Raw genomic sequence first — 27,493 nt, 5'->3', positions numbered from 1 at the left:
TTTCAGCTAGATCTTGACCTCAGCCAAAACCAAAGTGAGACCCTGCCCTTAAATCTTTCTGCATGCAAAGAATGCACCGAGAGCTCCAAGTTAAACGAGAATCATCCTCCTTGTGGAAGCTGAGTGGGCTTCCTATTCGGCCTCAGTTTTTCTGTCTAATATAACTTCTAATGCTGCAAACATGCAGCTCCAGTAGTGGTTTCTCTCTCACACAGATCCTGTTATCTGCTTTCCCTCCCTCCTTCTCTCGCATACATGCACAGATCCAGAGCTTCCCCTCTCTCAGCTCGTGCAGCTCCACCCACCTGCAGATAAAAGCCAAACCCTCACCAAGGCTGCTGTTCAGCGTCTGTCCCAAACTCCTCAAAGCTTTGTGATACTTTTACCCTGCAGCAGCAGCAGCAGCAGCAGCAGCAGCACACACACACACAAAGGTAAGTGATGCGTCACCACTGGCACAGCAGGATTTAATGATTTTGATTGGCATGACCACCATGTTTAGGTTTTTTAGTGCAGCAGTAGCATTCAGTGAGAACTCATTAGCTCTGAAAGGACGCCTATGGTTTGATTTTCAATGTGTTTTTCATGCATGGCTGTTTGATTGCAATGCCTTGACCGGCTCTTTTTGCCTTTTTTCCTGGAAAAACAATGATGTCTTGCTTGAATTCTTGGAACAATACACAAGTAAACTTTGGAATGGCACATAATTCACAGAACGAGGTTTGAGGAAAAAGAACGTGGAGATAGGCAAAGCAAAAAATAATGTTTCACAGGACTTCTTGCTATGAGGCCTCCGCTGACAGAAGTCTCCGCAGATAATGTCAGACAGTTTTCCAAAAGCAGAGAAAATCCAAAAGAGACACCTGGGAAGAATAACTCAGGCTTAAGCTTGTTAAAATAAATGCACGGTGCAGCATCTTGACAGGATTTAGCACCAGTTAATGGAATGTCTTGACATTTAAGAAATTTTTAGTCGCATGTCTTTCAACACGGAAGGAGAAATGTAGCCACTTTTTCATCCAATGTTTGAGGATGAAAAGGATTAAGTGCTGATGTTATTGTAGTTTTAACTACCCCACATAAATAAGAGAGTACAGGATTAAAGTCAGTTTTAGAAAGAGGCTATCTGGCATTGGCTCAGAGAAATGAGTCAGATGGAAAGTTTGGGCTTCAGGAAATCTTTTAGGCAACTTTTTTTCTACCTGTCTTCTACCGAAAACAAGCAGATGTTGAGTTTTCAGTCTTTAGTGGTCTTCTTTTCATTTCGGTCAATTTTTTCAAATCTCGTTTGTGTGAAAATGGATTCTCTGCAGACATTGGTTCACAATGGCTTTGATGTTGTGATTGATAAAAATGGCAAACTTCTGTCCATGCAAACTGACCAAAAGCTTCAAAGCAGACAGATTTTATTTGCCTCTCTATCCTCTCAGCATAATTTAAACACAGAATATCTGAGTGTGTGCACCTGCCAGGAAACCGTTGGGAATCCCTGCTTCACTCCTGACATTTATCACAATGTTAAACTGGTGGACTTTTGTTTCTGTTTTCTGCTGCAAGTAATGCTATGAATTGCATGCAGACGTAGCTTGCAATGAAAGCAGCCATATTTTTGTGCAAGCAGAAGTGGAAATATGCTTGTAGCTAATGAGCTTCACAGGCCTGTCTGATGAGCTGAGGTGATACGTTTCTTTGACAACATTTGAGTTACACGAAAGGTCTTTTTTGTAAATGGAACTTGTGAAGAAACTGTGTTAGATGTTTTGCAGCTGTTTCTAACTTTCAGCCCTCTTAAAAAGTGATCATGTGTTTTTTCCTTTCTAAGAGAGAAAAACTCTTAATTAGGGGAAAATGTGGTAACCTCACATAGCTGAGGTTAAACGAGCTGTCCAATTAGCTTGCCGAAAGTTTTTGATCACCGTAACGCTCTTAGTGTATCCTCTGTGCGCTGAAAGGACTGTTGGCATCAGCAAAATGTTGTTATGGATTTTTTTGTCGTTCAGTGCTAAGCAGCAGCACAGTGGAAACACACAACACCATTCTGCAGATGTGAGGAGGTCAATTTTGGGTTGTACAGCAGGGCATTTGGCGTATGCCTGCTTGTTTAGGAAGAAGTTATGGATGGTTTATCCGTGGCGGTATCATGTCTGGATCAACCAGACTCCCAAAGATGCATGCATGCATTTTTAGAGTGTGTTTGTTTTTGTGTTCTTCTAGGACTACATGCTATTTCCATATTAGAAAAAGGAGGTGGAACCCCCACTTTAGCCCAGCTTGATCACCAAATAAACAGGTTGAAGTTACTTAAAGATTTTTACTTTTGGATTGGGTAGTGAAACGCACATCCTCACAAACATGGTAATTGCTGTACAATTGTGTTGTTTTTTTTAGTGTAAGTGTCCAATGGCCTGGGAGTAGCTGGATCTTCTCATGTTAACTCTTGAGTTTTGGACGCAGATAGGCTTCACAACTCCAAGAACTTTGAGAACTCAAAGTGGTGAACCTGTCCAGTGATGGAAAAATGTTATACATGTTCCCCTTCGAGGGAACTTGAACTGCGTCAGTGACGACACTATGGGAACGCCTCTGGGCGTGGCAGGGCTGAACTATGAATGAAACTACTCCAATCCTATTGGTGTTGCTAGAACGGTAGTATATATAAGCATGCCGGCACACAGGACACATTAGCTTTTTTCTATTCAGCAGGCACTCTGAGTATGTTTGGAAGCTCCACTATCGAGAAAGTTGTTGTCTTACCTGGAAGTCTAGCTAGACGTGCTTAGCATCATGGAGGATGACTTCCGGGAGCTGGGCCGATGTCATCAGTCCGCACCCAGCTATGAGAGGCGGGGCAGGAGCCGCGGGCCGGCAGTAACCTCAATGAGCTTTTCTGCAGCCCGAGCGCCACTGGTGAGGCAGTGGATGTTGTCATCAGCAGGTTTCAGCATGCCAAAACACAGAGGAGAGGCGTTTGAGCAATATCTCCCCCTGCTGAAGAGAGACGAGCTCAGCCCTCGGCTAGCCCCTACCGCCGGAGCCAGAAGCGAAACGTCGCTTCCCATAGTCCCTCTCAACATACCTGGGACGCGAGGCGACGCTCTTGCCCACAGCCCCCCGAGAAGACGGGTCTGAGGACCGTCATTCAGTCTCGGCGGGCTCGGGGAAGAGGTCCTGAGGTTTCGAGTAGGGGGGCCCACCACCACCACCACCCCGAGAGAGCAGGTCCCCATCCCTCGTGGCGGCTCAGGCAACAGGCTCTGTTTTCCCGCCGTCTTGGCGCTCGGGACACGCTAGCCGCCAGCGAGCTCTCACCAGTCTGCCCGCCTCGAGGGGTTGCAGCTTTTCCCTGGTGGTCCTCCGCTTCAGGGTGCCACCGGGGACCTACGCATAACACCAGCCACCAGCCCCGAGGGGCAGAGCCATGTATTGGGACAAGAAGTTCGCTCTCTGCTGGAAAACGGGGCCAGAGAGCTTATTTCCCCGCCAGTCAGGGAGTCCGGGCTCTACAGCCGGTACTTCATAGTTCCCAAGAAGGACGGATGGGTTGCATCCGATTTTGGATCTGCGATCTCTGAGGAGATTCAGGTTCAGAATGCTCACCATCCCCGCCATCATCAGTTTCGAGGATTGGTTTGTCACAATAGATCTGCAAAGACGCTTATTTCCAGTCTCCATCTGTCCCTCTCACAGGAAGTTCCTGAGGTTTGCCTTCGGGGGCACGGCTTACCAGTATCGGGTTCTTCCGTTCGGCCTAGCACCCTCTCCCCGCACGTTCACCAAATGCATGGATGCAGCTCTGGCCCCGCTGAGGCTCCAGGGCATCCGCATATTGAACTACGACGACTGGCTCATCCTGGCCCAGTCTCGGGAGTTAGTGGTTCGGCATCAAGATGTCGTCCTCACCCACCTTCAGCGTCTGGGGCTGCAGCTCAACGCAAAGAAGAGCGTGCTGACGCCTGCCCAACGGACTACGGGGCAGGGGTGGTGTGGGACAACAACGATGCGGGCCCACCTGTCTCCCGCACGCGTCGAGTCCATTTTGTCCTCAGTGACCAGAGTGCAGTTAGGCCGCGCCATCACTGTAAAACACTTTCAGAGGGTGTTGGGTCTCCTGGCAGCAGCGTCCAGTATAATACCTTCTGGACTACTGCACATGAGAGCCCTGCAGTGGTGGCAAAAATCCAAGGGATTCTCCCCGAGGGGAAATCCACTCCGTCTGATACGGGTTACGAGCAGGTACCTTCGTTCCCTGTCTGTATGGAGGAAATCTTGGTTCCTGTCCCAAGGTCCCGTGTCTCACTCACGGGATGGGGCGCGGTCGTGGACGGCCGCTTTGTGAGAGGCTCCTGGCATCATTTCTCCTGGCACATAAATTGCCTGGAAATGTTGGAGGTATTCAGAGCTCTGAGGAGTTTCTGCCGGTCGCCACGTCCTTGTCAGAACCGACAATACGGCAGTGGTGGCCTATTTGAATCACCAGGGGGGTCTGCGCTCACGCCCGTTATGCATACTGGCACATTAGATCCTCCTGTGGTCCCAGCAGAGACTGCTGTCCCTCAGAGCGATGTACGTCCCTGGGACTCAGAATCAGGGAGCAGACCTGCTGTCGAGACAGGGGCTGAGGCCCGTGGAATGGAGACTCCACCACGAAGTGGGTGCGAAAAGTTCGGCCTCATAGACGTGGACTTGTTTGCGTCTCGAGAGACTACGCACTGTCCCCTGTGGTTCTCCCTCTCACCCCCAGCCCCGCTAGGGCTGGATGCCATGGCCGAGGCTGCGTCTGTATGCTCTTCCCCCAGTTGCTCTGCCCCCGGGGGTTCTGGACGGTGTCAGCCTACTGTCAGTAGCCCCGTGTCTGGCCGCCCCGAGTGTGGTTCTCGGACATAATATCGCTCCTAGAGGGCCCCCCCTGGCAGGTCCCTCTGAGGAGAGACCTGCTGTCCCAGGCGGAGGACCGGGCGTTTCACCTGCGCCCCGTCCTGTGGCAGCTATGGGTCTGGCCCCTGAGGGGGCGCAGTTCCTAGATGCGGGCCTGACGACCGGAGCAGTCGAGACGCTGTTCAGCTCCAGAGCCCCGTCCACGAGAAGGATGTACGGCCTGAAGTGGAATGTGTAAAAATGCCACCTGGTGTAGAGAACGGACGGTGGACCCAGTTACCTGCTCAGTAATTATGATACTGGAGTTCTCCAGCACTGTTTCTCCACGGGCCTCTCCCCGTCCACGCTCAAAGTATATGTGGCTGCCATTGCAGCATTTCACGCCCCTCTGAGTGATGGGCCCTTGGGGAGGCTTCCACTGGTTGTGCGCTTCCTTTGTGGAGCCCGGAGGATGAGACCCGTGACTCGTTCCAGGGTTCCCACCTGGGACCTGGCAGTGGTTCTCGAAGCCCTGGCTGAGGACCCCTTCGAACCCCTGGAGTCGGCTGAGGCCAAGCACCTGACCCTTAAGATGGCCTTCTCCTCACTATCACCTCTCTGAGGAGGGTGGGGGATCTCCAGGCACTTTCGGTTTCTCCCCGATGCCTGGAGTTTGCCCCGGGGAAGGTCAGGGCCATCCTGCACCCTTGTCCAGGCTATGTCCCTAAGGTCCCAGCCAGATTGGCAGGGTCCACAGTGCTGTAGGTGTTTCATCCCCCACCTCATGTGACGGCGGAGGACGGGAGACTTCATCTGCTCTGCCCTATCAGAGCTCTGAGTATTTATACTCTGAAGTCTTCCCGTGTGGAGGAAAGCAGACCAGTTGCTGGTGTGTTTCGGGTCCCCCAAGGCTGGGCTCCCCGCTTCTAAACACACAGCAACTGGATCGTTCAGACTATTTCCCTGGCCTATCAGGTGCACGGTTTGCCTTCACCTATGGCCGTAAAGGCGCACTCTACTCGAGGCATGGCGGCTTCTAGGGCCCTCCTCGCAGGGGCGTCGCTCCAGGATTTGTGTGACGCGGCTGGCTGGACCACCCCTCACACTTTCATCCGGTTTTACAGTCTGGAACTTCCTTCTGCACCCGGCACCCGTGCACTCTCCTCCTAGTCGTGCCATCAGGTTCTGCACGCTGGGGGCAGGCGGGGTTTCGGCGCGGCCTAAGTGGGTATCTCGTTCCCATAGTGTCGTCACCGACGCAGTTCGAGTTCCCTCGAAGGGGAATGTCTCAAGTGACATATATAACCCTTGTTCCACGAGAAGGGGAACGAGACACTGCGTCGGTCCGCCACATCTCACCCCGCCTGGAGTGCCTTGCTTCATAGAAAAGGGCTAATGTGTCCTGTGTGCCGGCGTGCTTATATACGCCTCCGGTTACGCCGTCACACGCTACCGTTCTAGCAACACCAATAGGATTGGAGAAGTTTCATTCATAGTTCAGCCCTGCCATGCCCAGAGACGTTCCCATAGTGTCGTCACCGACGCAGTGTCTCGTTCCCCTTCTCAGAGAACAAGAGTTACATAACCCGAGACGTTTCTTCAAAACCAGTCAGTTTGTCAGGAATTGACTGCATGTGTTGTCTCTTTAATGAAGCCCCAAACCAAAACATTTCATATCTCCAGGTATAGCATGTTAATTAGTGAGCTTTAGAGTTGCTTGGTACCTTCGGACCAATATGCTAAGCTAAGCTAACTGTCTCCTGGCTGTAGCTTCATTAGCGTACAACTCTCAGCAAGATTGTGAATAAGCGTATTTCACAAAATGTCAAAATATTCAAATAACTATTTATTTTACAGTAAACAGTATAGTCAGAGCACAATGTTAAGGTAAAAGTGCTTTTATTAGTTAATTTATTGTGTTACAGTTGCAGTTATTCCTTTGTTTCAGATAAAGGACTGACTTTTATCATAGAGGGAGCTGGAAAGAATAGTGGATGTGAATCTCTCATGAAGTTTGTTGTGGAGGTTGCAAGAACAAAGAGGTTTGAATCCCCATACTGTGAAGGAAAATCTATGCAGGGAGTGACTCAGGCGCTTCTGTCAGCAGGCTTTATATATTTGTTGCTCCGTTAATGTCTCTTGATGGTATTTTCTCTCTCCGCCTCGCACTCAGACTCCTGCACAGTTCTCACCTACTGAACAGGAAGTGTTTATGTAGCTCAGAGGGAATGTATCTCTTGATCCCGCAGCTGCAGCCTCTGTGATTTGAAACGCTCTCCTGCTACCGTGCACAGCACTGCAGCCTTAGAAATGTCTCAAAATAGGAAATGTAAATCACCTTCAGATTGTAATTGTGGCGATTTTGACAAAGACATTTTTTCTGCAAGCGAGTAGTCTCTCACATTAGCTGCCATAGTGATCCTATTTACTCTTTCTGTGTGCAGCAAGTGGTGGCTTAGTTTAAAAAAAACACCACTCTGGAATCACAGCTTTAAATTTTGCAGATTTATTGCAAAGTATCTCTTATCTAAGTAGACAGAGTCATAGTTCTTATTATGCCTCGTAAATACTCTGCTGCAAAAACATCTGGACAGGGAAAGGGGGATCATATTTTTTCTCTGAGTGGCATATTTTACAGTGTGACTGTGTAACACATTAAGCTCCCTAGGACTGTCGTCATATCCCATTACTGTCACTGGTCAGACGATGTATGCAAGTTGCAGCAAGCCCTAAATGATCCCAGGCCATTTTATGAGCTCAATAAATTGATTTGTGTGTAAAAAAGTAGAACGTTTGCAAATGCAGACAACCGAAACCCCCACTGACTGATCACTTGTAGAAGTATATGCATTACATGGAGATATAGTTAGAAAGTGCTCTGAGGAAACCATCACCACAGTGAAACTATCAGCAATAAACTGACAGAAACTCTCTTTTAAAGCAACAAATGCTCACCACTTTGTCATTTTCTAAATATTAAACTGCTGTCACCCACCAAATTTCAAGCCCTCTGGAAGGTTTCAGTTGCCCATCTTTTTTGATGTCCTGTGTATTCAAATTGCAGAAGCATTCATCTTAGGATGTTGGAAATCTTCCAAGGTATCTGTGGCAAATTTGTGACGGAGTGCTTTTTTGTGCCTTTATCAGATTCATCGGCAGCAGTGGGAAATGTAGGGGAAATCACTATTTGGTGGAACTGCTAACAACTCCAACTGTGTTTCCATCCACCTGTTTTTATGCTAATTATTAAATTTGCACCATAAAAAAATCCTAAAAACTAGAAATTTAATTCAAAAAAGGAAAGTATAAAAGAATTACACTTGGCTGCGGTGGAAATGAATAAATAAAAACGAAATGCAAAGTTGGATGGAAACACGTTCCTCGCATTGATCCATCATCATCCTTATGGTGTTCTATAGTTTGAGGTTTGAACTGGTGCTCTTGTAATTCTGTCATCTGATTGCGATCTCTTCTTCTACAATGGTTTAATGGCACCAACTGTTTATCACAATGATCCAACTGCTAATGTTTGCATAACAGATTTTCTGGAAATTTGTTTAAAATTTGCGTTACATTTTGGATGGAAAGATTTTAAAACTTGCAGTGCATTTTATAAACAGTGCATTTTTTTTTAATTTAAAATCTTAATCTGAAAATAAATAAATGTAGTTGAATAAACAGTATATGATTTCCACTGAAACATAATAAGCAAAAGAAAATAGAAAAAGTAAAGTACAAATTCTTCAAAACTTTAGGCTACTTATGCACAGTACTTGAGTAACTTACTTTCCACCACTGTTCATCAGAAAGGGTTAGAAACAGAAGAAGGGAGACAGCATGTGGCTTCATGCACAGTGTGGCCTGTTCTTTACACAGTACACAAAATATATTTATGCAGCTGCAAACTGAAGAATTCCCCACTGGAGTCTGTGGTTTAAGCAAAGTCTAAGTGATCAGATCTGATTATTGGCCAAACGTTATTATTGCCTATAAAAATAATCATTCACTAGTGGAGTGTCCCTTTGAGAGCCAGTGCAAATATGAGAGAGAGCAAGAAAACCGCACGAAGTTCAGGAGAAAACTTGGATTAAGTTTGGAAAAGTCTGAAAAGCCTCACAATTGTTTCCTTCCCGCTGTGCTAGATAGTGGAACATGTCATGTAAAATAAGCTCTCTGCAGAGTAAATATTTTAAGATTCTTCCCATCCTTGCTTCTCATTGATTTCTTGTTCTCTCAAGAACATATGAACGACTTCTGCAAGTACCTGAAGTGCTTCTTGGTTCTGCATTGCTATTAATGTTGTCGGCAGACACCAGATACTCTGTTTTGACAGAACTCAAAGCTAATAGGAAAATAATTCTCCTCCCGCTCCTGATCTTCGCCTGAAATGAATGTTGTGGCCAGACATTGGATGACTTGTGGTTCCCAGAGCTGTAGGATAGGGGAAATCTGTCAGTGAATGGGTGAAGAGGTCGCACAGACAGAGTTGTGTGAGTGGGAAGGGGGGTGTAGGTGCAATTTTGCATGAACGTATGTGTATGTCAGAGTTTAGAGGAGCAGTAAGAAAACACTGCGGTTACCAATTTGAAACTCATGTGGATGCTACTTCCCTTTGTGGTCACTTGGTTATTTGGAACATCAGTTTGAAATGTGTTACCACCTTAAACGAGGCTTTCCAGTCTGCCCAAAGGTCAGCTGAACCCTTGTCTGCCTCGTCCAGTTTGAGGCTGTAGACGCCTCCGGCCTTCGCTCTGCAAAGAGATTGAGTAGGTGTGAAGGAATGCTGAAAAAAAGCAAGTTAGGTTGGAGAAGAACTTGAGCAGATGTGCACTTTCTGCTTCATTGTCCAGCTTGGTCTGAGAAAACTCAGTGATATTCACTTCCTATCAAGATAAGTTGAGCTGTGGGGAAATGCTACTTGTTGATTGAGGCGAGATAAATCACCTGCTCAGAGGCAGACAGGGCAGCGAAAAGAAAAACAGCTTCAGGTCCAGAATGTGCTCAGAATATGACTTGTGGTTTGTGAGAATAATGCAGTGAGTGACTGTTGTTGCTCTGCGGATTGTGCTGTGGATGGAAAATGGCAGGCGTGATGCGCAAAACCAGTATTAATTACACTAAAAACAAAAATATATCTGATTGTGCAAAAGCGTTTAAGTCAGGCAGCAAACGCACTCTTTGTCAGGTGTTTTCTTGCAAATGGAAGCACATGTAGTTCTCCACCCAGTCTGAGGAAAACACCAGTAAAGACTGATCAAGTAGTGATGGTTTGATTTTGGCGCCCTCTAGTGAAGCATCAGCCTCACTGCTGGCTTTGTTTGCAGTCTGACTCATCGTTTTTTCTCTGAAATTTGCTATCAAAATGTTATTGTTTATAAAAGTTATTACTTTGCATCAACTCTAGAAAAATGCATATACTGTGAACTATTTTATACTGCATTTTTAAGATAGAAGCAGGGCTGCAACTAATTCTAAAAATTGCCCTTCATTGTTATCAGAGCCCAAGGTGATGTCTATAAATTTCTTGATTTGTCTGACCAACAGTCCTAACCCCAAAGATATTAAATGTATGATCACATAATTCTACGAAAAGTAGCAAATCCCCACATTTGAAAAGCTGGAATCAGGAAATGTTTGGCATTTTTGGATGAAAAATGAATCAAAATGAATTTTCTGTTGATTGAGTAATCGTTTTCCCAGTGTGAGTGCAGACTATCTCCCAGGAGCATCACTGCAGTGTGTGACTATTTGCACACATACATGCAAATAGTCACACACACACACACACACACACACACACACACACACACACACACACACACACACACACACAGGTGAATTCCCCAGATGTTGTCTTGGCTCTTATGCTACTCCTGTCAGCTGATCGTTGCATTCCTGTATGTAAACCTTTTCACACTGCACTGACAAAATAGTTTCATGTATTTTGCATTATTACAATAAAACTTCTGTTTGAAATGTTAAGAGGGCCTTTTTCTTCAAAAGTCACCGTCACCAAAAATACTGAGTTGTAGTTTTTATTTCTTATTTTAAATGGCGCAACAGTTGATAAAAAAAAAAAGACTAGTAATATACAGCCAGTGAAAGAGAACAACATCTGTATTGTTTTTGGGTTTGCTGTAGCTCAGCTGATGTAACAGGTCAGCCATTCATTTTAGGGTTGGTCGTTCAATCCCATGGTTATTCGGCCCACATCGCAGTGTGTATGGGAAGAAGCATAAGTCAATTTGAACAAAAGCATATGCCAAATCAGTTCAATGTAATATTTGAATGATACAAAGCAGATGCTGCATTTCAACAGATTTTTCTTTAAAGAGCAAAAACAGACTTGCATTTACCAATGTTTGTATTAGGATTCTTAACATTTTACTTCATTAAATTGTTGTTTCTCACTGAGCAGATTTGTTTGTAACCATTAATTGGGATCAGGTGGTGATAGGTGATTGGAATACACAATCCTCAGTAACTTTGTGAAGCATGACCCTTTATTAGAGTCAATGGATTTTGATAATAATAAAATGCTATTTTCACAATTTACTCAAAGTAATTTTTTTAATTCCACACCGGCATTAATAGCCTGTCATTTGCATCATCAAATGATCAGTCTTGCAAATATTAGTCTATCTCTCTGAGTTATGTGACTTAGCTACTCGGCTAGCTAAGCTACAACGCTTTAGTAATATCAACTGTCCAACCATCCACAACAGTATTAGCTGGCAAGCTAAAGTTAGCTAGCTATAAATTAGGGTAATTTCTCTGCACATAATTGTGCTCAAAGTTTATATCTTATGTAAAAACATCTATCAATTTTAGTTTGTTTCTAATGTAAATAAAATAAATGTAAAATTGTCTTGCTATGTAAAATAATGTAGGGGTGTGATGACTAATGTAACTGATGAGGAGGAAAGATCCCTTTAAAAGTCCATGGGAAATGCTTAGAGGACATTTTTGACCCACTATGGAAATTTGGGGTAATGATACAAAAACAGTATAAGAGGCAAATAAAAAAGTTGAACAGGATGAAATCAAAAACTCAAATATTCCTCAAATATTTTGAGTATTTCAGCATTTCATACTCCAGCTATTGCTCAAATATTTTGAGGAATAGCTGGAGTATGAAATGCTGAAATACTCTGGTCATAAAAACATTGCAAAATACAGAACAGCAGATAAGTTTATACCAATTTAGAAAGACTTTCTGCAATCAGTTTAAAACACAAAAGCCAGGCCTGACCACAGCAGTTAAGACTGGCACCCGTATCTGTAAGCAATGACATGCCTCTGTTCCTCATCGTTTGTTTATCGAGTCCTCCCATCTGGAATCAGTCAGGAGAGGAACACAGAGGAGAAATAGAAATGTGATCATTTTCAAAGCCAGGCTGGAGGTGATAAAAGACTTGTGGCTCATCACCAAGCGGAGCCGGCTGTGGTTGTAAGTGTTGGCATAGAAGTTCAGAAGAACCAGCATCCTTTCTGGGACAGGCAATCTTTGTCATCAAGCAAGGGGGTGTGGAGGTGTCTGAAGAGTTTTCATCAAAGTTGTGTCCATGCACCAGATGAAAAGACAAAAGAAAAAGAAAAGCAAGAGAGTTGTTTGGAAAATGAATCACTGTTTGGTCTTTGTTGAGATGTGAAGAGCACACAGTGGGATGTAAGGATGTCAAGTCAAGTAGATATTTATTGTTGAACCGTTTGAATACACATATACAGTGGAATTTTGTTCCTTCAGTAACATTGTGCAACAGAAATTTACATTTTCTATCTGCCAATAATGCAAAATCAATATATATTTTATCACGTGAAGCCCAACTATCTTATCTTAATAGTTGCCGGACCCTGTATGTTGTGTGCGCTTTTGTTTGGATTGTCCAATGTAAATTAAATTCCCTTAAAGGCTCAGTAATAGGAAAGTATTTGCTAGATGTAGATTGTACTAGATCTACATGTTTGATATATAAGATGATAATGATGACAAGTGTTATAGCCATTGCTGCTTGCCTTTAGAGTGTATTAATTGTGTTGTTCCCATTAGAGATTCTGCTGCAAGTCCCGCTGTGTGAATCCCAGTCGAGGATTGGTCCCTCCGGAGATGAGACCACCTAGTTTCTGTTTGCTGTTCGCTGGCGTCGCTGATTGGTGTGGATACAATCTGACTAAATCTACCAATTAGAAGTCTCCAATAAACCCCAGCTGCACTTTACATAGTTTGTGTGTCTACAGTTGAGGGCGGCTGTGAGCCAGTGAGCAGTCTGCTTCGCTGTTGCGTTTCATGTCATTGTGTGGAGTATAGAAAGTGTTTGTACTCCATAGTGTTGCCTGTCAGAATGGCTTCAATCAGTGCTGAGAACCTTTGTAATTCACCTTGTTTGTTATAGTGTACCAAGTGTTGGACACTGTTTAGTTTGAGACCTCAGAGTCTGTGTTTGCAGGATAACTGCTAGTTAGTTTTCTTTTTTGTTTTTTGTAAGCTTATGGGCGCTGACCTATTTCTGTTATTTTGTTCTTTAGTGTATTTCTGAGCGAAGAGTTAATTTAACTGTCTTTGGGTAAGACCCTCTTGTTTTATTTGTTTAACGGTTGTTTGCACCTGTACAGCTCTACTGATGTTGTATTCCTTGTGCAAGCGCTCCCTTGCTTAATTAAACACATAAAATTAACCAGAACCATTCCAGTTGTCGCTTTCTATCTCATTTTCGATCCCAGTTATATGTTACTGCTCTCCTTGTGTGTTGTGGGGCAGCTATGGTTCAGGAGGTAGTACGGGTTGCCCGCTAATCGGAAGGCCGACCGTTTACTCCCCGGCTCCTCCAGGCTGCATGTCCTTGGGCAAGATACTGAACCCTGAATTGCCACTGGTATTCCACCAGTGTGTGAATGTTAGTTTCTGTTTGAGCACTTAGGCACAGTTTATGAAAGTGTGTGAATGGTGAATGCAATGTAGTGTAAAAAGCTCTTTGAGTGGTCGAAAAGTCTTGAAAGGTGCTATACAAATACGGTACATTTACATTTACATCCTTAACGAGCCGGGTCTTAACACAAGGTAAAAAAAAAAGGTCTCACAAAGGCCATACATGCCTTCATCATGTCTCAGCTGTTTGCCAAGTAAGACTTCAGGAAGTGACTACACTTGCCAAGAAACGCCCCCTAAAACCCACAGCATGTCATTTTTACTCTTCAGTTTTTGTACGTATTAAATAAACAAGTTATGAAGTGATAATTAGTGAGTTTTCGAGGTGCTGGTTGGCAGATTTTGTTTCCTGTGAACAGCCAGGCTAGCTATTTCCCCCCGTTTCCAGTCTTTGTGCTAAGCAAAGCTAAGCTAAGCTGAGTGGCTGCAGTTGCCGGCTTCATATTTCCTGTACATGAGTGATGTCAATCTTCTCATCTAACTCTTGGAAAGAAAATGAATAAGTGTATTTTACGAAATGTACAACAATTCCTTTAAGCTTAGTGAAGGTGGACTTAACCCAAGGAGCACATGACTGGTGCCATTGTGTCCAAATTTAGAGACAGATTGTTGTTCCTATTGTATTCCAGCTTTTTGGCGCAGTTGAGGCGCAGCAGAATGAACATTAGCAGACACATCCCTAGGGGGATGCCAGTGATGGGGATGATGTAGCCTATCATGACTGATTCTGGTCTTTCAGTCCGAATGGCCTGTTTCCCTTCTAATTGCTGCAGAGTGACTGTGATGCATGTTGCCGAAAAGCACTTTTGCACACAGGGATTGTCTCTTTTGTTCAGGTCACTCAGAGCCAGGTGAGAGGCAAAGTCTTGAAAAGACAAATAGGGTTCAGTTTTGTAATTTTGATCAGTGGTGTTTTTAGTAAGTTAGAACAAGTTCAGTTGCTGAAACAAGAAAAAAGCTGTAGCCATGTTTAAACTGTCTAGTAAAACTTCTTCAAAACTGTTTGGGTTACATTTATAGTCAATCTGAGAGGAATCACTTTTCATCTGCAACTTTTGTCCGATGAATCACACAGATCTGAAAGTTCTAGTCATCATGATGCACTTAGTATGCTTTCACCACCACGTGAATGCATAAACTTGAGTCCCTTGATGATATCCAAGACTAAACTCTCCACTTTGCAAACTCTGGTCAGAGTTATTTTGTTAGAAACATTGGCTGCACCGTCACCGTCAGAAATTATATTGCAGTTCGAGCTCCCCCGGAGCTTTTACTTAAATCTTGTCCATCACTACATGTTTGCTGATCAATAAGCTTTAATTGAACCTTATGGCTCTGCTTTTTTTCTGCGAAATAACTGGTCATATCTTTAAAAAGAGTAGGAGGAGGAAAGCAATGGGGGAACTGTTTTCTTTAGCTCAACAGGCACGTTATTTAACCACCTGATCCCAAGCAAAATACTTTTGTTTGTTGTGTTGAACCATTTGCCATATAGGGTGCTCAAAGCTAAACATACAGACAGTGTGATGTACTTATTATTCAATACTTTCCCTACTTTCAGACTGTGGTCCAGACACGGTCACTCCAATTGCTCTCTCATTACACTGTCTGGAAACCAAAAGATGACTAATGATATAGACCTTCTGTAATCAAAGCCTCTCTCTTCAAAGTAATTGGTAGCTACAGGAGTAAATAGCATATTTGCTTTCACATGTGAGAAGCACTCAGCCATAAGTACAAATGCCATGAAATTGTTCCAGTTGTTTTAAACCACTGTTATTTAAAAACAAACACGATGTTTGTGTATTCTATACCACAGCCAAGCTGAGATTCTTCACTGGCAGCAGGATGCAATAACACAACATGTTTTTAAAGGATAAATGTTGGATGAATTAGACAGTTTGCGGTTCTGTTATTATTGTATTACAACGTTGTTTTACAATTTGGGATTGTTTGACTCTCACAAGACTCAATGTGCAAAGCTGTTAACCCAGAAGGCTCTACTCTTAATGCTGGGCTCAAAATAATTCAGTTAATAAACTTAATATAATGGGCTATATATCAACTTCATCATAGCATCAGGACATTGGGTTCATCGTTGAAATTTAATTTACAATTATTCATTTATCTCACGCTTTTATCCAGAACAACTAACAATTGCTATATATGTCAGAGGTCGTACGCCTCTGGAGCAACTAGCTTAAGTGTCTTTCTCAGGGACACATTGGTGGATGTATCGCAGTGGGGTACTGAACCCTGGGGTACTCTCACACCATAAGCATTTGTCTAATCCACTGCTACATCACTACCCCGGTGTTTAATGTTTAATGTTAATGTTTGTACATGTGACTGTACAAAAACGTATTGACAAAGTTCAGATAAAAGGTGGGCACAAAACCAAAAATTATAGAAAAAAAGTTATTGCCATACAATAAGAGCAATAATATTAAGAAGCCGCAGGGAGGGGGGATCAGAATGCATTGCAGACTTCTTTACCCTGGGTTTCATCTCATAGGCTGTATACAAGCTGCCATATCTTTTTATTAAAGGTTGTGGGGCCATATGAAACTTAAAGTGACAACCTGCAGACTCGGGCTGGAAAAAAGTCACTAATAACTTCATTTTCCAGGAAATATTTTTATCAACAGTTGATATTCTTCTTAGAAGAAAATACAGTGCCCTTTGTAGTTAACATGCAAATACAACATTATGTGTCAAAGTATTAGGTATCTATAAAGAACTAACAATCCAGAGGTGTGCATAGCATTTCTTTTTTGTTAAACTAACATTATGGAAAGCACAATGACTATTTAATTATTTGCCATTCATATATATGCAATTTCTAAATGCATCTGTAATTGGTGTTACACATTGATGACTTGCAACATGCATGCAATATATGCAATTTCTTTTTTACCTTGTTTTCACTTTTTTTTATAAAGTTCAGTAACATAAATTGACATATGTTGTGTTTGATGATAGCACAGTATAGTACTATTTTACAGTCAAAAAAAGCTATCCATTCCCCTACGGAAACTTTTAGATTTAGGTCTGAAAGAGTGAAAACTGAGTCAACAATCATATGTCATCGTAGATGGTTAAAAATGAAATGTGAATGCCAAGAAAGCATATGACACTGAAGTGTTTTATCCAATGCGATACATAAGAAAACATTTCCCATGCACCTATCATAATTTACAGTGGACCAACATCTTTACCTAAAAAGTACAGCAAAAAGTCTGGTGAGGAGAAGAAAAGTAAATGCCTCAGAAAAATAGACCTGCCTTGTGTCCATGGCCATGTGTCTCCAAGACATTAGGTCACCATAGATGAAGCTCTGTCAAAATGAGCTCCATTACTCATGCAGCTCGTCCAGTAAATGGAATAGGATGTGTTTTTGTCTGCTGCGTCTCTGTAACCAACGAAGACTGACGTATCCTTTGGAGGTCGGAGGGAAACGTGTTTCAAAGCAGCCGCTATGTCCTCTTTGTTTTGCTGACTTTATATTTTATGGAGGTCGTCTCGTTTCCTTGCCAAACATGTGTTCCTTCTTTGTCTGCAGGGAATAGTTTGCATTGAGGGAGTACACGGGGTTTTGACTACAGCTCAACATACCCATGTGTGAAATCATGTTCAATTTAGAAGATCAATACTTGAGGATCAATCCCTTGCTGGTTTTATATCTGAAAAAGATGTTTGACAAATTATTTGCTCTAGCACTGGGGTTTAGGGAAACATACAAAAAAGCAAAGCAAAAGAAGCTGCTCTCAATTAAGCTTTTAAATTGTAACTTTCTGTCCCATTTTCTCCACAAAACATAAAAATTTAAAAGCACACTTTTCATCCTTTTCTAAGACCCTACCCCACACCCACCCACACACACACACACACACACACACACCCACCCACACACACACACACACACACACACACACACACACACACACACACACACACACACACATCTTTGCCTTTTTACAGCCAGTTTATACATACTTTTCTTTGATTGATTAGATCATGATGTTCTGCTTGTGTTTTAAATCAAATCAGTTTATTGCAGTCTATTGCTATTAACACTGCTTCCCTTTGTCAGAAAGACTGTCCACTTACCTAACTATTTTTCGCTATGTGTTTGTTTCTACATAAGAAATTCGGGTGGGAAAGCAGCACTATGGCACTAGCATTATTTCGATTAATTTTATTAATTTCATTCATTTTCAACTGATGGTCTAATGCTAGCTTGAGATCACGTTCAAAATTATGCAAAACAGTACATCCTGCAAGAAGATGCACAAGACAGATAAGACAGATTGAAATGTATTATAGTATATATTAATATGTTTAATTTACTTTAGTTTGTATTTCGGTTATGACACCGCTATTTTACAAAACATATATCTTCTGGTAATACAAATGCAAAAAATAAAATAAGAGTTAAAGAGGTGGTATTATGCTTTTTGGCTTTTCCCCTCTCCTTTATTGCGTTATATATCTTTTTTGTGCATGTAACAAGTTTGCAAAGTGAAAAAGCAGGCGTCAGGCGTCAGGCACGCCCTCAAACCAAGCTAGTCTGAGCGGAGGCCCTTTGGCTGGACTCGCCTTTGTTTGGTTTTCCATTGTAGAAATGTTGCACCTGTACCTGCTTCCAGGTACTTTTTTTCGTATCACCTCACCTCCCTCGAGGTTCCAAGCGCGCTGAGGGATACTAAAATGTAACGTAAAAACACGACAGACTGCTGATTTGTCAGAGAAAATATTCAGTATTCACTGCATCGTCATTGCGTGCGCCAGACAGAGGCCAGCAACAGAAAGTTTTATATTTTACAGTTTTCGTATGAAATTTCATCATTAAATCCACTTCTGAGAAGTTTTGAGGTGAGAAATCAGCTGTGTAGATTTCGAATATTGACAGTTTTACGAGAAGTGATGGCGGAACAAGAATGTGCTTGAATGTTTTCGGAGTTGAGGAGTTCCGCAAGTGGCTGCGGGGGAAGCCTGTGCCAACCCGCGGGAGGAGCATGTGAGGCCGGCCAGCCGCCCGCTCACAGAGCCCTCTGCTCCCGCCGTCACACAGACCGCTGTAGCAACAACGGCAGAGGAAAACACAGCTGGAAGGTTTTCATACCGCTTATCTGTCTTTACATTCTGAGTAATATTGAAACGTTTTAACCGTAGATATATTTTAAGAGCTGGTGTGTGTGTGTCGCATTGAACATTACGTCGCGGCAATTGTGTGTGGCGTCCCTATGAGGACAAGCTACGTACTATCTCTGGGTACTATCTGCAATAGAAAACGGAGCAGGGCCGAGTAGAGTCGAGTCTATCCATTTGCGCTATGGTAGCATTTTTCGGCAAGGCAGCATAGATCGTCAGAACACCGGCAACAGTTCAACGTTTAGTCCTGATGGTAAGATGTGGAACAATGATGTTGTGGACTTGTGAGTAACTTATACCATCTGCTAGGTTACGGTCATTAATGTACGAATTATCACTCCATCCTGTAATGTTAACATACTAACATCACTGCAGATCCATCTCACCCCGGACACAATCTGTGCCAGCTTCTCCCCTCTTGTAGGTGCTACAGAGCACTGTATGCCAAAACCAACAGACTTAGTAACAGTTTCTTCCCACAAGCCATCACTCTGATGAACAGCTGATTTCTGACTCATGGTGTCAGGAACAATTCTTGTGCAGTAATTCTGTCTGTAATCAACCACCTGTTTACTGTCTAACACTTATTTATTCACCATTCTCTATTTCAGTGCTGTTCATACTGTTATATTGTCATATTGTAGATACTGTATACCAATCCACCTACCTCAAGTCATTACTCCTGCACAAACTACTTATAATTATTTATTCCATGATTATTAATCCTTTGCACTATGGTTCATAAGCTAATTCTGATTCTGACTGTTATCCTGCTGCAGTGGTTGTGAAAGTGACAAACAGACATCAGAGGTCAGTGACAGTGAGAGTGTACAGACTTCCGTCTACAGGCTCTGTCCATGGTGCTGGATCTATACATTGTATATTCATCTTTTATTTTGAGAGTCCTCTAAATTCAGTCAGATGAGTGTGATGACCAAAAAACAGTGGATTTAAAATGATGATGAAGTCCTTCATATGAGGTTTTGCTTTTTAAAGTAACTTTCCACATAAAAGTCCCCTTCTGTGTTGTATGTAAAATTATGTACTTATTCATTTATGCATGTTTACACTTAATGATGTGCTGTACTGCTCTAAAGAGCTTTGGGGATTTGCCTGGGCATGAGACGTTTCATATTGATACTTAGCTACTAGACGGGCTGCAAAGATAAACTTTTATGATTTTACAGTTCTGCAAAATTTATTTTTAATACCCCCGGCCTTACATTCCTCAAAGTAAGAGGTGTGTCTCAGTATAACTGTATTAAAGCCCAAATATGTCTACCAGGTGGAGATGTCAGCTTAGTGTTACAAACCCCAGGCCTCTGTGAAAGGTCACCACCTGACATTCATCGAACCTGACATTCATATTTTCACAGGGCCCAGCAGGACTGCAGCTAACACCTGGCTGGATCCCGTAGCTGGCCACCGTCCCACTCATGCCTTGGAAAAGACTCAGGAAAGCAACCTTAAAGTGAGGGGAAGTAGAGGAGAAACTAGACGAAGTAGGCACAGGCCAGAGGCGGCGACGACCTTCAGTTTAAAAGTAGGAAAAATCTGAAAGTAAGATATTTTCTCGTTTTTCATGGTGGAACCTGTGGCTGTAAACTGATGAAATGCTCACTGCACTCAATACATTTGAAATCAAATGAAATCAAAGGGGTGAATCGCATGTCAAACTCTGCTTTGTACATTTACATTAATGTCTAATGTGGTAAAAAATACATTTCAAACTTTGCATAAAAAATATTTATGTAGATGTATTTAAAATGTTATGAGCAGAGACACACTGTACAATAACTTCAATCAGTAAAGTATTTATTTATTTATTATTTCGTTAATTCATATTTAACTAGCCATAGCTAGAAACGTATGAATGCTAAGGTCATGAGTATTAATTCCCATCCACAAAACCAACCACCAAAGACATAGTATTTAAAACAATCATCTATAATATCTTAAGCCATTTTTAACATTGACCAGGTTAGCTTTTTTGTTGCATACTTTGATTCCCATTTGTATCTTTAACATACTGATTGTGCAGATGAACTACACCGATTAGGAGGTGTGTGCTAAAAATATTCCACAGTAGACAAGTTCAGCCTGACACTACTTAGCTTGCTTTTTTAGATAATTGCCCAGAAAAATGTAAGCAAGTCTTATTTCCATTATTTCAGCTCTCCAAAAACTTTGATCAAATTGGTACTTTTTCTGGACACACAAATACCACAGCAGAGGAAAACATACATTCACCCATCACTGTTTGTTTTCACACCATGCTCTTGGCAGCACTTAGCCAATCTCTTTAGCACAGGCATGTTTAAAGGATTACGGATTATGTTCAAAGGTGGCCGCGTCCCCTGTGGGGCCCCTTAAGTAGGATATATGTTTTAGCAGCATGTGTGTAATTCACTTCAAGGATATGAGACTCTGAGGTTTATACACAGTATGTTTGAATAGACATAAACAAGAGGAAGGAAGGACGAGAGGGGAATTGCCAAAGTCTGGTGGTGGCTTTTGTTTCTTTTTTGGATGGACCACAGTGAGTTTCATGAGACTCATGTGTGTTGGCTTTTGAAATAATTTCTTCAGTCAGCTGGAAAAGAGTAAGAGCACATCCTGCTGGTCGTGGACTAACATAACAGCTTGTTCTGTGCTTTAAGGGCAGAGTTAAATGGTGTTTGGGTGAGAGAGAGGGAACATCAGTAACAATTTAAAGTCATGTCTCTGGCTCTAACCCTGATGACATCACTATGACATTATCAAGTTATAATGTTGGCTTTGGCTTGGAAACTTGGCTTTGGCAAATTTTTATCAAAAAGATTTTGTTACACGTCTATGTGTGGGATGGACTGGCAACCTGTCCATGGTGTACCCCGCCTTTCGCCCGATGTCAGCTGGGATTGGCTCCAGCCCCCCCGCGACCCTGTACGCAGGATAAACGGTTGATGATGGATGGATGGACAGATGGATGGATTTTGTTACACACTGAAGGTGTAAAATGTGAAAAATGCGGGCCTTTCCTGTTAAAGTTAGGGGCTAACAAAAGACACTAGCCTGTTGCATTATGGGAAGTGTAGGACATGGTGTTTTTTAATTTGCATTTACATTTATTCATTTAGCGGATACTTTTATCAAAAGCAACTTACAATTGTTATATATGTCAGAGGTCACATGCTTCTGAAGTAACTAGGGGTTAAGTGTCCTGCTCAGGGAGACACTGGTGATGTCACATTGGGAATCAGACCTGATCTCATAGAAATGTATCTAGATCTGCAATAAATTCACATAGCTGTAGGTTATCATGGAAAACACACAAGATTTTTAACAAGCAGACAAATAAATGGGCCTGAAAACACAACAGCACTGGTGGCAATAATAGGCTAACTAACCAGTGATGACAACCTCTGGAAACTTCTCTCTACCTACACAGTTTTTTTTGACACATATTCAAAGCATCTGTGATATCATCCGCAGCTTTCCAAAGTGACATTTTGAACCTGATTTAGGTTTTACTACATTATCTTTAGTCAGTTTCTAAAGTCTAAAAGCTTAAAAATTCAACTTTGTGTTTTAATGTATTCAAAGTAGATATGTTAAACCAACATTATGCATCACCTCAGACGATGCAACAATTCTAAAAAATATATATATTTTAATTTAGGGTTCATTTAGAGCAATCTATATGCATACACTGTGTTACAGTTTTACTTATTTTCTCCTCCACTGCAGAAAATGGTGGTCTACCTACTCATCACAGTGTCCCAGTTGTGTTTATTACACATGGTCCAGGGTGGGGCGTATTATGGACATAAACAGCCGCCTCAACAGCACCAGCCCTTGCCGCAGTATAATGATGGGTATCCTCAGCAACAGTTTCTGGGGAACGAGATGCCACACCTGCCATTTGGCAAAGAAGGGCCATTACTGCCTCAGTATGGGAAAGAGCTTCCTCAGTTGCCTTTGCAAATGGGCAAAGAGAGGCCACTGACTGAAGGCAAAGGTGAGGTCAATAGCAGCCTTAACTATATGTTGTTCCTAGTGTTTGATTGAATAAAAGAACTATCCTAATATACCACTCATCAAATAGCACAATCTGTTTTGAACTTTTAATGAGTACAGAAGATCATTTTACAGTTTAACCCGAATGGGGCCTTCCTTTTATAATATTGTCCTCACTCAAAATGGATGTTAAAGACGTTATGAATAAAAAACAATATGCTTTTTGTTATTTAATTTTTTTTAATGGGGATGGAAATTACTTTTATAAGTTAACAATGCAATTAAATCAATTACATTGATACACTCTAGTAGCCCCTGAACCATAATGTTTTACATGCATGCATCACTACTGCTATTACATAGTTAATTCCACAAATATTCCACAAGAAAATGCTCTGCTAGTTGTCTCTTAATATTTACCTGGCAAGCTCCTTATAAACACTTTTACCATGGTGTCTTCAAATCCGATTCTTCGGTATTGTTTTACAGAAGGGGTGACGTAGAACTGCTAAAAAAGATAAATGAAGTACTCTTTGCAAGATAAATTGAGTGCTGACATAAATGACCACCATTTATTAACTTCTAATTTCAAATTAATTTCACCAAATGTTTCCTCTTGTTTACAGGACAAACATTCCCCAGAGGGGCTAAAGGTCCACCACCCCCTGGTCCTGGTGGAGAAGGTTTCAGAGAAGGACCACAAGGAGTTCAGGGCCCTCCAGGACCAACAGGACCGCCAGGACCACAAGGCCCCCCTGGGCTGCCAGGCCAAGGAATCCCAGGGTTACCAGGAAAGCCAGGGCCTCCTGGTCCACAAGGCTACCCAGGAATTGGAAAACCTGGCATGCCAGGAATGCCAGGAAAACCTGGAGGACCCGGATTACTAGGACTGAAAGGTGACCTTGGGCCTAGTGGTGGTGAAGGACCAACTGGGCTTCCTGGTCCTCCAGGGCTCCCAGGTCCCCCTGGACTCCCGGGGATTTCAAAACCAGGAGGTCAGGGGGTTCCCGGACCGACAGGTCTTCTAGGGGAGCCTGGCCAAAAAGGTCTACCTGGGCTTCCTGGTCTTCCAGGCCCCAAGGGAGACAAAGGACTTGGTATACCTGGCTTGCCAGGCTTGAAAGGACCTGGTGGGCCGCCAGGTCCACCTGGAAATGTGGGTATCCCTGGGGTTGGTAAACCTGGCCTGAATGGTCTCCCTGGACAGCCAGGGTTACCAGGAAAGCCTGGTCCTTCTGGAGAACCAGGACAGGCAGGGCCACCTGGTGAAAGAGGCCAACCAGGACCACCAGGCTTGCCAGGAATTGGAAAACCAGGAAAAGATGGTTTCAGAGGGCAACCAGGGCTCTCTGGAGGGAAAGGGGAACCAGGACCTCAAGGTTTACCAGGAGGTCCAGGCATGCCAGGCTATGGTAAACCAGGGTTTCCAGGACCTAAGGGCCACAAGGGACATGCTGGTCTCCCTGGACCTCCAGGCCTTAAAGGTGATAAAGGTCATGGAGGTCTTCCAGGGGTCATTGGTCCCACTGGTCCTAGTGGCATCCCTGGCCCACCAGGTCCAATAGGGCTTCCTGGTAGCACTGGCTTCCCAGGGCAAAAGGGAGAGGATGGTGTTGGGGGACAAAAAGGATATCCAGGAATGAAGGGTGATTTAGGGCCTCCAGGTCTTCCAGGACATCCAGGTTTGTCAGGAGATGGTGGACAACCAGGACCAAGAGGTTTTCAAGGGCCCATTGGCCCCAAAGGAGAACCTGGTATTAGGGGTTCACCTGGTGCCCCTGGTGCTGGAGGATTACCTGGACCAAGAGGAGAGGGGGGACAACCCGGAGAGAAAGGCCACCAAGGACCACAAGGCATTCCAGGGCTTACAGGACCAGGGGGACCAATTGGACCTCCCGGACTACCAGGGCAAAAAGGCGAAACAGGTCTGCCTGGTAAACCTGGCTATCCTGGTGAGGGAAAGCCAGGACTCCCTGGTCTTATTGGTCCTCAAGGTAATCCTGGCCCAAGTGGCCCCGCTGGACTTCCAGGGCAACCAGGACAGCCTGGACCCCCTGGTCCTCCAGGACAACCTGCTGCATCTCCTGAACTTGGACAGATCCTCCCCATGACTGGCCCATATAGTGGCCAAAAACAGGGTTACAAGAAGCCAAAGAATGGAGGCGACATTGGTGGAAGTAGCCTGGAGATGCCTGCATTCACAGCTAAGCTCACAAATCCATTCCCTCCTGTTGGCTCTCCTGTCATCTTTGACAAACTCCTGCACAATGGCAATCAGGACTACAATCCCCAAACTGGTATTTTCACTTGTAGCATACCAGGGGTCTACTACTTTGCTTACCACGTTCACTGCAAAGGAGGTAATGTGTGGGTGGCACTGATGAAGAACAATGAACCAGTAATGTACACATATGATGAATACAAAAAGGGCTTGCTGGATCAGGCATCAGGGAGCGCTGTACTCCCATTACGACAAGGAGACACTGTGCATATACAGCTGCCATCTGACCAGGCTGCAGGACTTTATGCTGGTCAATATGTCCATTCCACATTTTCTGGGTACTTATTGTACCCAATGTAAGAAATGTGTATAAAACAAAGGCATTAGTAATGACATATTGGTGGTGAATTTTACCATATTTATGGTAAAACGACAGCATAGGTCTCAAAGGTACAAAGTAAGTCACATTAAATGGTTTACAATGAGTGGTGGTTATGGTAGAATCTTTTTTTTTTTTTTTTAATATAGTACCAACATACTTCAGTGAATTATTCTATGCATTACATGCATCACATCTGTATTTACATACATCAGCAATGTCTCATACATCAGCAATGCATTTATAAAAAAATGGGCAGTGTATGTACATTGTATAAATATTGTGATAAACTACCTGGTCTTTGGCTATGATATGTAAGAAGCAAAGTTTCTTGTTAGAGTTGGGGAGAGCAGAGGTAAAAAAAAAATAATACTACCAAATATCTCAATTGTCATAATTCTTGTATGTTTACATTGTGCATTTATTCTTATATCCATCATCATAGTTCATGACATGGCTGGAAGAATTCCGGGAACAATGAGACTTTATGTTGCAGAAGTGTATTAACTTTTCACATTTTTATTTGCTTTACAGTTATATACTGTATACTGGGCACATAAGAACATATTTCATTTAAAATGCATTTAGTCATAGCTATCCGTACATATTAATGGGTTATGTATTTGAGGTCATCATACAGTCATTAAGTTATTGTAAGTCTTGTTATTTTATTTTGAAAATGCAGCTTTATAATACAACAAAATCTAAATACAGGTTTTTACATATTCATCTGACAGCAAAATAAAATAAGTATTTGGGTGAGTTTTTAGTCCAATTTACACCACATCATCTATTACAGAACGGCAAAAATACTTAGCAGTTTTTCCCATAATTTGAACCATCTTTTGATTCTTTACTTTTGACCATTTGATGTCACGATTTGTCTTGTTTTGTTTGTAATAAATATGAATTCTTTGAAAGGTTTTTGTCAGTTTGTCAGTATTCTCTGTAATTTATTTGTTTGACTACTGATTACTTTGAATTTTGTTAATGTCTGTGTAAGTGACGGAATTCATTCCAAAATGCAGAACACAACGTAAATGTTCTGTGGAAAAAAATAACGCAAATATTCAAAAATATGTTCACACTCATACCCATTCATACATGTGAGTTCTTTTCATTTTGTACTTAATTTTTTCAAGCTGTGGATGTGCAATTGTGTTTGTTATTTTCTCTTCCTTTTTTTCATGTATTTTGGACAGTGGTGCACAGCATTAAATGGGAAACTGACGAAAGTATGTGAATTTTGATCTTTGTTGCTTTGAGTGGATAGATTTAATAGGTTTAGGTTTAATAAAGAAATAAAAACATTTGTCTTGACTTTATTTTCATTATTGTCACACTTGAGCTTTCAACTATATTTACGTCTTGCATAATGTACATTATCCAATCAGAAATTACTTGTTTTAATGCATCATTAGAAACAAAATAACAAGATTTAACCCTCAAAAGGTGTTTACAAAACTCTTCATACAATCAACAAGTCAAATTATAAGGAAAAAAATACTGTAACAAAGAACTCTTCTATAAACAACCTGCATCGGAATCACAAGTTCACACCTGCTTTCATTTAGTGGTGATAAAATAAACAGAAACTAAAATTACTCCCAGGAAATCTGATTCTACTCTATTTCTTTGTTTCATTTACATTAGGCCACAGATGGGTTGGACACCGTAGACAAAAGCTGAAGCTACCAAGAGAATGGAAAGAACGGATGAACGAGTGGCAGTGCAAAAGGAACATGAGCAGAAAAGAAATGGAGGCAATCAAAATATCTGTGTGGACAAGAGGCAGTTTTGGCATTCATTGCCATGGCAGTAAATTGCGCCGTTGAAGTAATTAGTAAAGGAATAAGATGCTGCAAGTAGATTCTTGGACGTTGTGGACATATCAGCAGAAGAGATAATATTACACTGAGGGAAGGATTTGCACCCACTCAGGCAAGTGAGTCTGAGTTAT

General features: G+C 42.5%; 1 protein-coding gene across 3 annotated transcripts; it reads left to right on the top strand.

Moving 5' to 3' along the window:
* The first annotated feature begins 204 nt into the window (after nt 1-204).
* On the top strand, nt 205-26,845 carry LOC119904302 (collagen alpha-1(VIII) chain-like). Of its 3 annotated transcripts, none has more exons than XM_038720885.1 (4): nt 205-434; nt 20,311-20,477; nt 22,664-22,934; nt 23,560-26,845. In XM_038720885.1, exons 3-4 carry the CDS (start codon nt 22,667-22,669, stop codon nt 25,512-25,514), a joined length of 2,223 nt encoding a protein of 740 aa, XP_038576813.1. In that variant the 5' UTR covers nt 205-434; nt 20,311-20,477; nt 22,664-22,666; the 3' UTR covers nt 25,515-26,845. The 3 variants fall into 3 exon arrangements, with proteins under 3 accessions (XP_038576813.1, XP_038576798.1, XP_038576806.1); XM_038720870.1 differs by having other exon boundaries at nt 282-434; nt 20,311-20,494; XM_038720878.1 differs by lacking the exon at nt 20,311-20,477 and having other exon boundaries at nt 308-434.
* The last annotated feature ends 648 nt before the right edge of the window (nt 26,846-27,493 follow it).

Source organism: Micropterus salmoides, unplaced genomic scaffold, assembly GCF_014851395.1.
Source record: "Micropterus salmoides isolate LMB-PRFRI ecotype aquatic unplaced genomic scaffold, ASM1485139v1 Ms_hic_scaffold_1, whole genome shotgun sequence".
Classification (NCBI taxonomy): Eukaryota; Metazoa; Chordata; class Actinopteri; order Centrarchiformes; family Centrarchidae; genus Micropterus; species Micropterus salmoides.
Note: the sequence above shows the minus strand (reverse complement) of the source record. Positions and strands in the feature narration are given on the sequence as shown.